The sequence below is a fragment of the Lottia gigantea genome, assembly GCF_000327385.1.
Source record: "Lottia gigantea unplaced genomic scaffold LOTGIsca_10, whole genome shotgun sequence".
Taxonomy (NCBI): Eukaryota; Metazoa; Mollusca; class Gastropoda; family Lottiidae; genus Lottia; species Lottia gigantea.
Window position 1 is genome coordinate 597254 of NW_008706747.1, and position 13365 is coordinate 610618.

Sequence of the window (13365 nt, forward strand, 5' to 3'; positions counted from 1 at the left end):
GAATGATTTTGCCTGAGAAAAGTACGATATGATAAATAAATGATGTGTTTTGACTATGATAAATATTTTACAACCATGAAGATACTGAGATTCACTTTTTTCAGATGTAAAAGTCCTGACGGCCATTTTTTCAGCAAAGCTAATGATCGTTTGAGTGATAGTCAGCTTGATTGTACATGAACCACACATGCTCCTGCTCTACCAGTACATAAGGAGGAAACCTGAAAAACACATTATAAGTCAGTGTTTTGAAATAAAATGAAATGAAATGAATGGAGATTTACATCTTACTTTTTGCCAAAGCAGACGGTCATGCAAATCAAATGAAGAAATTTTGCCAAGGCCACGACATTAGCCTACTCTTTTTCAATTTCCAACTTTCTTGAGCCAATCGCTTTTTCCATGTCTGCCCCTGAGACAAGGAGAAAGCAGGTATAAAAATCTCAACTTATGCGGGGATTGAACCCTGGATCTTCAGGTTAGTAAACAAGCGCACAACAGCTCACTGTTAGTGATTTGCAGGTTCAGAATGCTTGATCATTTTATGTGGTTCAGTAAGTAATAAAAAATGAGAATTGTGCTATGAAACTTTAAGATTCTAGACTTAGATTTGGATTATCACAAAATAAATTCCTTAGACAAATCACAGATGCGAAATCAAGTATTCCCCTAAACTCACCTTTGTCCATTCATTAGTAACAGGATCATAGCATTCAACATCATTTAAATATTGCTGACCATCATAGCCTCCAACAGCGAAGATTTTATCACCCAAGGGAGATAACCCTACTGCATCACGCGGACATCCGATTGGTGCTATCATTGTCCATTGGTCTGTTTTTGGATCATATCTGAAATTTGATAAGTTCCTTCAATTAAACAAGAGCTTATTTGAATTTTGCAAATCATCCAATGACTTCAAATTATCCCCCTTTGACCACAAAAGGAATTATGGTTCTTGAGTAAAGAAGGAAATGTTATAAAGAGTTTCTGAAGTGGCCAAATATATATAGAAAGTTCATCAACGGTTTTCCACCCAAATTTTTGTGCTTTCCTAAGTTGGAAAGCTGGAAAGCTGGTAAAAGAAAGGTATGGCATTGTTTCAGACAATTGATGCTGCAACAAAATCTTAGGAATCATACCAACCTTTCAGCACAATCAAATCTGCTACATGTTGGATTAGTAGCTGGTGTTTCATGACCACCTACAGCGTACAGGAATCCATTACAATTAGCAACACCTACTCCCCCTCTTCGCTTAGACATAGGGGTACAGTTGGTCCATTTATTAGTATGAGGATCGAAACATTCCACAGTTTTAAGACAAGAACTACCATCTCTACCTCCAACAGCATATAACCTGGAGAGTAAATAATAAAAAAAAAGAATAAACTATGGATAGCAAAAGATTTTTTTTTTTTTCAATTTCTACTTCAGCAGATCTTTGTTTAAACCACACACCTTTATCAATAAATTTGGATATTGGTTTACTTTATCCAATTAGCTTCATCTTAGGCACTGCAAACTGTTGCAAAGATGTCGACGAGACAGTGCTATGTAGCTAAGGTTTGGATTTGTTTTGGGAGAAAGCTGAAGAACTTGAAAAACCAAATTATTCTCACAGTTGCCCAATCAAGCACTTTACTAACCAAGTGGGGCCAGGCAGTACCATCTTCCATCCAAGGACTTGCAAAAACAAGCGACTCCTTATTCTATATCAAGTCCAGGCAATGTAAATAAAATCTTGCAACTGCAAAGTTACTTACTTTCCATGTAAAGCTGCCACACCAACAGTACTCCTCATAGTAGACATTGGAGCTACATAACTCCATTGTTTAGCTTGTGGGTCCCATCTTTCTACTGTACTCAGATAGGACCAACCATCATGGCCACCTACTGCATACATTGGTCCCTCCAGCACACCAACACCTGAAATAAAACAGTTTACAAATCAAACTATCTTTATAGGTATTAGGGGGTGAAAGCGGACACCAGACTGACTCTCAGAAGCAATGGCACAGGCATAAGAATTTTTCTTACCTTGAAGATTTATAGAGTAATCTTAGCAAATAAGACATCTACCAGAGCAAAAGTTAATACATTGCAATCATTTTTAATAGAGAAATGCTGATCTGTTGATCAAATTTGGCTAAAACTCACCCAAACCATGCCTGTGTGTTGACATAGGTTGCATCAGTGTCCAGGTTTTCTTTTTCGGATCATAACATTCCACTGTATTTAATGTTTTTAATCCATCACGACCACCAACAACATACAGTTTCTCATCTAACACTGCTACTCCAAACTGTAATCTTCTACCATTCATATTAGCTACTTGTGTCCATGTGTTGGTTCGTAATTCATATTTTTCTATACTTGTGGCTCCTGTAAAAATCACGATTTCATCATTTTAAGCAAAAATTTATACAAAATCAGGAATGCATGAAAATTCAAAAGAACCAAAATGTAATACGAATATTTCATGAAAATTATTAGATTGAGCAAATCCAGAAAAACTCAAAAAATAAACAAGACTATTTTAGGAAGAATAGAAAAAATTGAAACCATACAATTCCATTCATTATGTTTATTAAACTTAAACAATTTTTAACAAGAAAATCTCTTAGCAAATCAACAATGCTATGATAAGATAGCAATTTTACCTTTAGTGCAGTCCATACCACCAACAGCATAAAGAACACCCACTGTAGATTTTCTGGGTTTAATTCGTGGAGATTGGAATGATGATCTTCGTTCTGGTAATAAGTGATATTTAAAGGCTTCCATTATCAATGTCTGACATTCTTTATCATCTTGAAATAATGGATTATTATGAACATGGTCCGCGATAAACTGAAAAAATAAAAATAATTTATAAACCTTTTAAAGATTGCACTATTAAAGGGATTGTAAAGATGATATTTAAACTTTTAACAGGGACACTGATAGCATTGATTTGCACCAATTCATTTTTCAGTCAGATGTCTGTGGTTCCTGCAATTTAACTTTAACGAAGCGATTCACTATATTGCAAAGGGCCTTATACAATATCAACATATTTTGTGACAGTGATGTCAAATGCTTAGTTTTAGTGGAATTGCAGGAACCACAGACATCTGACTGAAAAATGTATTGGTGCAAATTGGCATTGCCAGCATCAACAAGAACACTGCTCTGGTTAAGAGTTTCCATGAATGTGACTTCAAAATTACTCAAATACACCCTTACAAATGCCAAGTTATCTCTGATACAATTTTATCAGGTGGAAGCAATTAATATTCTTGATAAATTAAATAGCCATTTACAGTTTTTTTACATGATTTTCCTTAATATTTCCAAAGTTATGACATCACAACATCACAAGGAATTTATTATCTGAAACTAACTATAAAAATGTTAAATCAGTCTTAATGTTCCCTTTAATAGACTATTAACATTATGTAGACAGTGTAAAGAGTATATATTGATGACATAAAGACAAGACTATCTGACAGACAGATATCTAATAGGCCAATATGAGATATATAATAAGATGATAGGATATGATAGTTTCTAATTAATCTGGTAACATTATCACTAATCTTCTAGACTATCTTAACATAAACATTACCACCATCTTAAAGAGACTGTAAAGAGGTTTTCTAAATTCTTTATGTGTACTATCAAGGACATCAATTTGCACTATTCCAATTTTCAATCAGACATCTGTGGTTCCAGCAATTCCACTAAAACTAAGTGTTTGAAGGGCCTTATGTGTTGAGGCATTTGTGATTAGTGACGTCAACAAACACTTAGTTTAAGAGGAATTGCAGGGACCACAAACAACTGACTGAAAATTGAGGCTATTAGTGTCCCTGTTACATATAAAAAAATTCAGAAATCTCTTCACAATCCCTAAGTGTCTTTGAACACAAACTGAGGCTAGAAAACCTCTTCAAAATCTCTGTCATTCAGCAAAATCTTTGTGAAATTGACAACTTACCTGAGGTGACATCAATGGAAGTTTGATATGAATTAAAAGTTTTGGAAGGAATTTTTTTCGGTTGGGGAGATCATGTTTTGCCCATTTGACTAAAGCTTCAAATATTGTCTCTTCATTGGGAACATTTAAATCATCACTGGCTAATAATTTACACACTTCTTCAAACGGTAAAATAAAAAACTCTTGATTGTTCATCACTTCTACAAAATTTTCCTGCAAACAGATAAAAAAAATAGAGATGAAATTTCGTAATAATTTAGTCCATTGAGTACTCATGTAGTGGAACATGAACAAAAGATGTATTCCGAGAAGCAGTATTAGATACTGAATGCACCTTTACTTTCGCATCATAAAATCCCAGTGTTGGAGAGGGAATAAATTTGATTGGCTGCTGGTATCATCAAATGGATGAATATCAAGATGCCTGTCTAAAGACCCTAACTTAAGTGGTAAATTAAAAATTAAAATTAATAAAAAACGGAACGAAAGTTTGGTCTACTTTTAATTAGAATGGAAAATCTTACTTACCATAACATAATTATTGGCAACTTTAAATAGATTTGAACAGCCTTGTATATCAGCAAACTGGCGTATACCGATACAGTTGGACGGATGTAATTGTTTCATTAAGAAACTACAGCAGGCTTCTACCACCTCTGATAACTGAATAAGGCACGCAGTGGATAACAAACTCTCTACTGTTTCTTCTTTTAATTCTATTTTACCTGCAAAAATACAGATTGATAAAATTTCATTAGCTGTATAAAAAAATGTATTTCCGTTCGACTCATTCAAATGAAATTAACTGAATGGAGTTTTACATCCTGTTTTCTGCAGTTTACTATGTTATCCTTATATAATCCGATAAATCTAAAACTCAGTAATTATCCATAAATATACATTTAACTATTGAAAAATAGTCATAATATCAAGATTAAGCATTTTTCAATAATTACTTAGTTTATGAATTTTCCAATTTTCTAGATTTTACAGGGATTCTGTTGTAACTTTATGACACCAGGTAAGTTCACTGATGAATATATACTCATATTGACCATTTCGAGAACTTAAATTTTATGTTCATTTTAAGACGTATAGTATTACTTTAATGAATTCCAAAATATCAATTGATAAAATTTAAAGAAAAAACTTCAAGACATCTTCCAGTTTGACTAATTCAAATGAAATTATATGAATGAGTTTTACTTCCTACTTTTCTGCACCTTATATTAGGCTAATGAAGATGGACAACACCGTGCAGTATGCAATGAGGGAAATTTTTTCCAGGAAAGTAGCATAAGCCTACATTGTTTTGAGTGTTGAGGGATCTTTAACATGTACATCTTTCAGAACATGAGGCCCATGAATATTGAACCATCCTAATGACAGCTCTTAATGTTAACCCCCCCTCCAACTCCAAAACACATAAAAACAGTAAGTTTTACGCTTGCATTAGGTTTATATGGAATATATATCTGTTAATGAATTTCTATATTTCAACATCCACCTTCTGAATTCATCTCTTTAATGTATATATATATATAAAAAATAATAATTATATTCAATTAAACCAAATCTAACCCTGTGACCTCTACTTAAAATCTTGAACAAGTCAAAGCTAATGGATCTATCCATCAAAAATACTAGAAAATTGAATAAAAATGATAAACTCAATATTCAATAAATATGTTCAATATTTGACAGGTAAGATAATAAATGCTGACAAGGTGAATTTTATGATTTATTTTAGAATAATTTTTGACCTTAACACTTATCTTAAAACCTATCTAGATGTCCACTTATTCATTTTATTGTTAATAAAATATCAACAAATATGAAAAATATTATTATAAACTTAAACAATGGTGTATTGAGGCAGTAACTTTTGGACCAAGGCCTCACCCTCGGCCATAAAAAATGAGAAAATTTTTATTCTACTTTCACTCCTAAAGTTGTTAGATGTATTCTGCGGCTTACAGCATTAGAAAATTTTCCAGGGAAAGGCACTGACCTCCCCAAAAGAACTAATCCTCTCTAAAATCTTCAAAAGTATGTTAGGATATAAGTGCCTCAAACCCCCCGTAAATGAAATCCTATCCACTGGCTATAAATATATTTTTGCTAAAATTCCTTTAATTTTGGATTGTAAGTATTTATTCCAGCTGAAAACAACCAGAACTTACAAAAGATTCATTCCTTAGTTCAAAAAGTAATTATCAACTTAAATCTTTCAAGATCAAAGGCAATAACTCTGCTTCATTGTCAAAAAATCATTAACTAGGACACAGGAAAACTTCAAACTTTCAAAGAACAAGGGCAATCACTCTGTATTCATCAGAAGTAATCACCAAATTCAAACTTGATCATCATTTTAAAGATCATACATGTTTTAGTAAATCCAGACCAATCAAAATATATTGAAAAATGAAGAGTTAGGTCAGTTGTCTGAAGATCGCACATCATGAAACAGGTTTCAGGTTCTGATCTAATATTTCTAGACTGTCAATAATACAGATGATTTGTGCTTCACACAGCTTATTATCAGTTTTATTGACCTATCGATATTTATGACAAATACAGGTTGACATGACAATTTTATTTGAAAATGACAAATAATGGCAGCCATATTGGTAAAGTGTGTTTGCTCGCTGTCTGCAGTCTCGAAAAATTTCATTAAACTACAAATATAGAAACTAAATATCTGATAGATTGATCATAAAGTTAGGAATTTACTTTATATTTTGTTGTTAAAATTTATTTGGAAAACCAAACATTTTGGTCAAAGTACATCTTTTGAGTCCAATTTTCATTGTGTTTGCTCATTGTCTGCAGACTGGAAAAAATATCATTAAAATACAAAAATAGAAACTAAATATCTGATAGATTGATCATAGTGTTAGGAATTAACTTCACATCAAATATTTCCTGCTGAATCTATTTTGAAAACCAACTGCATTGGTCAAATATCATTTTTTGATCTGAAATGAATGGAGTTTTACGTCCTACGTTTCTGTACCTGATTGGGTGAGTAAAGAAGGACAATGCCATGCAGTATGCAATGAGGGAAATTTAGCTAGGACAGCTGCATAAGCCTACTTTTTTTCGATTTCCAACTGTTGAGGGATGCAAAGCCTGTAGCACATGAGGCTTCGGTTTATTGTCCCATCTGAACAACTAGATGCTTTTTTGATGTCTGCCCTGCTTACCCACATCACTGATAGAGAGAAATTTGGTTGAAAATTCTGATAGTGGGATTTATCCCTGGACCCGCCTAACTCACAGAACCAGTTTTAAAAGTCACAAATTTCATATTTTGATCAATATCTGAATATTTCATTACAATGGAATACAAAATAACCTACAATTCTTTTCAAAAGATCAATCAAATTTCTAATTCAATGGAATTATTCAGTCTAATTATTATTTTTTGACAAGCGTAAACCTTAAGTCTATTTATTAACTATCATAAATTGTTTTAATTATAAAAACCTTTGATGAATGGAAATGTTAATCATACACATGTCTAAGTGCCGTTTTCTAATGAAATAAAGACTTAATGAAATTTTAAGTGCCTTTGTTCTAGAACTAATGTCACATGCCATAGTCTGTAATTAAAGTGCTCTACTAGTGTTGTAATTTCCTGTATGGCTGTTGGTGCTTTTAAGAACGTTAATTTCACTTTTGTATCATATTTTTAATCTTCAAATTCTCTGAAAACACATGATTACTTTTAACCATAGTGATTTTAAATCAGCCTTTTCAATACAACTCACTGTCAATTTCAACTGATTAACCTGAGTAGTTTTCAATACAACTCATTATCAATTTCAACTGATCACCCTGAGTAGTTTTCAATACAACTCATTATCAATTTCAACTGATTACCCTGAGTAGTTTTCAATACAACTCACTGTCAATTTCAACTGATTACCCTGAGTAGTTTTCAATACAACTCACTGTCAATTTCAACTGATTAATCTGAGTAGTTTTCAATACAACTCTCTATCAATTTCAACTGATTACTGAGTTGTTTTCTTTAATCAACTGATTACCCCGAGCAGTTTTCAATACAACTCACTATCAATTTCAACTGATTACTGAGTTGTTTTCTTTAATCAACTGATTACCCTGAGTAGTTTTCAATACAACTCACTATCAATTTCAACTGATTACCCTGAGTAGTGTTCAATACAACTCACAATCAATTTCAACTGATTACTGAGTTATTTTCTTTAATAAACTGATTAACCTGAGTAGTGTTCAATACAACTCACTATCAATTTCAACTGATTACTGAGTTGTTTTCTTTAATCAACTGATTACCCTGAGTAGTTTTCAATACAACTCACTATCAATTTCAACTGATTAATCTGAGTAGTTTTCAATACAACTCACTATCAATTTCAACTGATTAATCTGAGTAGTTTTCAATACAACTCACTGTCAATTTCAACTGATTACCCTGAGTAGTTTTCAATACAACTCACTATTAATTTCAAATGATTAATCTGAGTAGTTTTCAATACAACTCACTATCAATTTCAACTGATTAACCTGAGTAGTTTTCAATACAACTCACTATCAATTTCAACTGATTACCCTGAGTAGTGTTCAATACAACTCACTATCAATTTCTACTGATTACTGAGTAGTTTTCAATACAACTCACTATCAATTTCAACTAATTACTGAGTAGTTTTCAATACAACTCACTATCAATTTCAACTCAGTACACTGACTGGTCAAAGAAAATCTCAAAGAGTTAAAAGATACAAAAGTACCAATAATTCTGTCAAATTTGAATGACAAATCATCAATTTCAATCTAATAAAACATTGGAATCAAATATTCCGGAAATTAAGTTGAAAAGATAGCATTATTTTCTGTGATTGTGGACAAATGATATTTAACAGGTCTCATGGAGAGCTTGTCTGGTCTTTGTGTGATGTTCATTACACAAGATTAAAGTATTAGACAATATTGGAGAGAGGGATTAGCTAACTTGAAACACGCATATTATTGTCTCCCTTCGAGCTACTTTATGTCTCGTTCAAGTTTTAAAGGGACAGGTTTGCCATCAGACCAATCAAACCTTATTCTCTAGAACGGAATTTTTTTTTTTTTAAATCTTCAAACTCAGCCCTCAGATATTAATCATACAGCTATTTTGATAGTGATATCATAAAAAGCGCTTAGTTTTAGTGAAATAATATGAACCACAAACATCTGACTAAAAATTAGAATGGGGGAAATCGCAGCTATCAGTCATAATCACAACATTTAGAAACCTCTTTACAATCCCTTTAATACATTTTTTAAGTCAAATTCACAAATTTTTAGCAATCAAAACCTTCAAAAGCTGACCTTTGACCAAAAATAAAGCATCTGATGACGACCATGTAAATTGTGTTGAAACGTTATGTGCTTTGTTATAAAATAAGTGAGTTATACCATAATATACCCCTTGTGTTTTTTATCATATAAATAAAGCATGTCAGGCGCCAGGCAGGATATGCTTACTCTTCTAGACACCTGATAACACTTTTCATTTATTGATATCATACTTCCACATGTGAAAAGTTCATTAGCTACTACTACCAATGTTACAACAAAATGCTGTTTTGAATTTCGGGTTTCGTTTTGGGGTGCAAATCGTTAGTATTGGTTTATTTCTTCAGGCAAATTCTCAATCTTTAGAACAGAACAATATATTTGATCTAATGACTCACTGCTCTCAAGAAACTTGTGTCAATGTCACAAAGTGTTGGTCATCACATTGGTCATAGTAACATGTTAGTGTGACACTAAGATTAGTACTGTAACTAGTTGACGAGACAATCGTGTGACTCATATTGATGACAGGACAAGATACTAGTTACTCTTGGCGAGTTCAAATTCTATTATTATCATCTGATATCCTACCAATCTGTCTTGTCTCCAAGGCTCCAGATAGAATTAATCTTCTATTGAATTCCATTTCACATCAAACAAAAATTCCTTCAGACTTGGGAGGTCTTTGACCTCAATTTTCAACAATAATTGAGCTCAATTCTATTCAATAGGGATCTCAGAATATCAAATATTGCAGATGGACATGGTCATAGCTTCAATTTTGATATTTGTGGAAATTTCTGTTCAGGCTTGGTATAATATTATCTTGAAAACGTTTTACTGTCACATTTTTTTTTTTTGGATCAAATTAATTTGTCAGAAGGGAAAAACCACTGCACTATAAGCTATTTGGATTTGACTTATCCTTTAATTTGATTGTAGAGAGATTTTCCTAGAGGTCATGTACATTGATGACATTTGATGGTTTTTTTGCATCATTCCAAATTCCTGTTTAATGGCGCAAAAATAATAACTACAAAAGATTTTAATTTAAAGATGGCTTTCCCCAATAACCTACCTGTATATGTATAATTTATTAAAGCTGTCAAAGCATCAGGATCTACATCTTTAATTTTTATTTCATCCATAGTCTTTTCACGTACATCACTTGTGAACATCGCTGCAAAATAGTCCGAAGCTGCACTTAACACTAGTCTATGGGCAGGAATACGTTTTTGACCCGCTATAATAATCACATCACATAACTGTCGTTTGGCCACGTAGCCTTCCATTTTTCGCATCATTTTTTCAGAATGGTTAATGGAACGGAATTCATCTCCGACCACATCTTCCATCTTGTTGCGGTTGTAACTTGCATAGGTATTTTGTACTAAGTACCTGCAATTAGAAAAAAAAATTTGTAAGTGTCACTATTCATCATTTCAAACTATATATGTAATAAAACATATAAAAATTGTAATTTTAAATAATGGAACACAATTTTACGGTATTCAACTCCTTAGTTTCATTTCACCTGATGATGACAATGTAAATTGATGACACATTGTGTACAATAAAACTAAGGAGTAGTATTCCATTAAATTGTGTTTCGTTATTTAATGTGATCTCTACCCTTAAATATCTTAAAGGATTAACTATAATTTGTTAATGTCTAAAAATGACAATCATGAATATTGAATCAGGTAAGAATTTCAATGCAAAGGTATAGAGAATATTATTTCATTCTTTCAATTTTTACTATAATGTACCAGTTAAGATTCAAATAAGCGTCCATTTGAATTTTGTCTTTGATAAATCCTATGAAGATTTACATCTACCATTAAGACTAGCTAACAAAACTAAATCATTATACAAAATTTCAAATTCAACCTATCAAACATTAAATATTCTGTTCACAATCAAATTCTGTAGTTTTTTTTTAAGTCTACATACAGTTGAGTAATCCAATGGGAATTCATTCATAACAATTGCTAAAAGCATCCAACATTAAATATTTATGTAAAATGTTTAGAAACAACAAAACAGTAGACTAAACCTTAAAGATGGGTTCCCTTATTTCTATATACTCATATAAATAGAAAGTAGAGGTGTTCTAATGACTTGGAAAAATACCAGTTTGTCTAACATGTCCATAATTAATTTAAATAAGCTAAATTAGAAGAGAATTACCAGCAGAATTCTAATGAGTGACCAATCAAGAAAGGTCAAAAAGTCTTCTTTTTTTTTATCCAGACTGTACATTTATGATTGGTTAAAACTCTTAATTATATGCAATAAGAACATAATGATATGATTAAGAATACATGATAATTCATTCGAAACACCAATTAATCAAATAGTTTGCTTAATTTGACACTAAGAAAATAAGGAAACCCATCTTTAAAGTCAAATAGCTAGTTTTGTGTAGTAGCATAACAGATAAATATAACAAAGTCATTAAGAACACCTACTGTTATAAAAACAAGGATTATATGCAGAAATATATGTAATCTAAACATTGAGAATATGAGTAAGTTTATTTTTGTATGTGGTAAAGATATTAAATACTGGATATAGATGTCATTAAGTTGTACATATTGTATCAACAATGTTAAATAACATTTGTTTAATATACTAGTCTTTACACATAGATTGTGTTGCTGGCAGCTACCAGAACAAAATCTATGAATCAAAATCATGTGAGGTTCTTGTCCCCCTCATCGTGTCCTAACCACACCCCCATTCATCATACTTCCTCGAGGCCATGGTAATACAAATCAAAGAATTTAAGTATTCATATAAACATTGTCCAATCAAAATTGGCTCTGAAACATTTCTAGGAAGTCTCAGCCAATCAAATCAAATCACTCGTTATAGATGCTTTGTTAACAAAACAGTTATTTCAGTACTTTATCTAACCATTCAGAAAACTGCTCGTATTGCACATTTTGGCTTTTAAGATGTTGATTCATTTTTCCAGGGGGGCAACTGACCCCATTTGCCCTATTGTGCAGACCCTCATGTGTTTAACAGACACAGCTGTTGAATGCTACAATGTAAACCTTTAAGTTCATCAACTGGTAGACGCCTTTTCTAAACGAAACGCTGTCTAGAGAAATTAAATGTGGAATTTTTCAATATAAATGCACAATTGCAGTATGCAGTTTGATTGCAGGATGTAATAAAAGAGTTAAGAGTATGATTGAGAATAATAGAAAAGGTTATAAACAGTTTAACCAATTACCAGGCCAGATTGTAGTGTTATAAAAGGCTTGACATTTATATTGAATGATAATAAATAATAGACAAATAACAGTTCACACCATAATACACATTGATAACAGCTTTGATATTTACACATTTTAATACATGGTTATTTCCAGGTCAAAACACATTTTAAATTCATGAATATTCATTACTTTAAACACATTGCTGTGTATATATAAACTATTCTATTTACACATTTTAATAGATAGTCCCAGGTCAAAAACACATTTTAAATTCATGAATATTCATTACTTTAAATACATTGCTGTACAATATAAACTATTCTACTTACACATTTTAATAGATAGTTCCAGGTCAAAAACATTTTAAATTCATGAATATTCATTACTTTAAACACATTGCTGTACAATATAAACTATTCTATTTACACATTTTAATAGATAGTTCCAGGTCAAAAACATTTTAAATCTATGAATATTCATTACATTAAAACGTAAATATTGCAAACACCAAACCAACCACCATTCGACTACCAATCAACAAGAATTACAATGATCAGAATGAGTTTGGAAGAATGAAGAAGATCGAGTAACTCACGCCACACCTTTCACCGCCATGTCATTCGACCCGACCAGATCTAACGAAGAATCAACAACCAAACCAACAACACAGAATCATCCAATTTGAATCATTCCAACTACCAACTACTACAACTACCTACTTTACGATATCAGCATCCGCTGGAAGTGACGTTAACTTGTCATCTACCAACCAAAAACCAAGACACAAGTTTTTATTTCAGCAGACTAGTTCTATTAAGGCGAG

General features: G+C 32.0%; 1 protein-coding gene across 1 annotated transcript in view; it reads right to left on the reverse strand.

Annotated features, from left to right (window-relative positions):
- LOTGIDRAFT_205955 (hypothetical protein) overlaps window positions 1–10667 on the reverse strand; it is a gene marked incomplete at its 5' end in the record, with an annotated part of 10844 nt that extends 177 nt beyond the window's left edge. The window contains 9 exons of the mRNA XM_009046051.1: window positions 1–221; window positions 680–851; window positions 1147–1359; window positions 1766–1928; window positions 2160–2384; window positions 2663–2852; window positions 3982–4194; window positions 4510–4706; window positions 10391–10667. Coding sequence (XP_009044299.1) covers window positions 162–221; window positions 680–851; window positions 1147–1359; window positions 1766–1928; window positions 2160–2384; window positions 2663–2852; window positions 3982–4194; window positions 4510–4706; window positions 10391–10667 — 1710 coding nt within the window. The 3' untranslated portion in view covers window positions 1–161. The remainder of the gene's footprint in view (window positions 222–679; window positions 852–1146; window positions 1360–1765; window positions 1929–2159; window positions 2385–2662; window positions 2853–3981; window positions 4195–4509; window positions 4707–10390) is intronic.
- Window positions 10668–13365: the final 2698 nt, after the last annotated feature.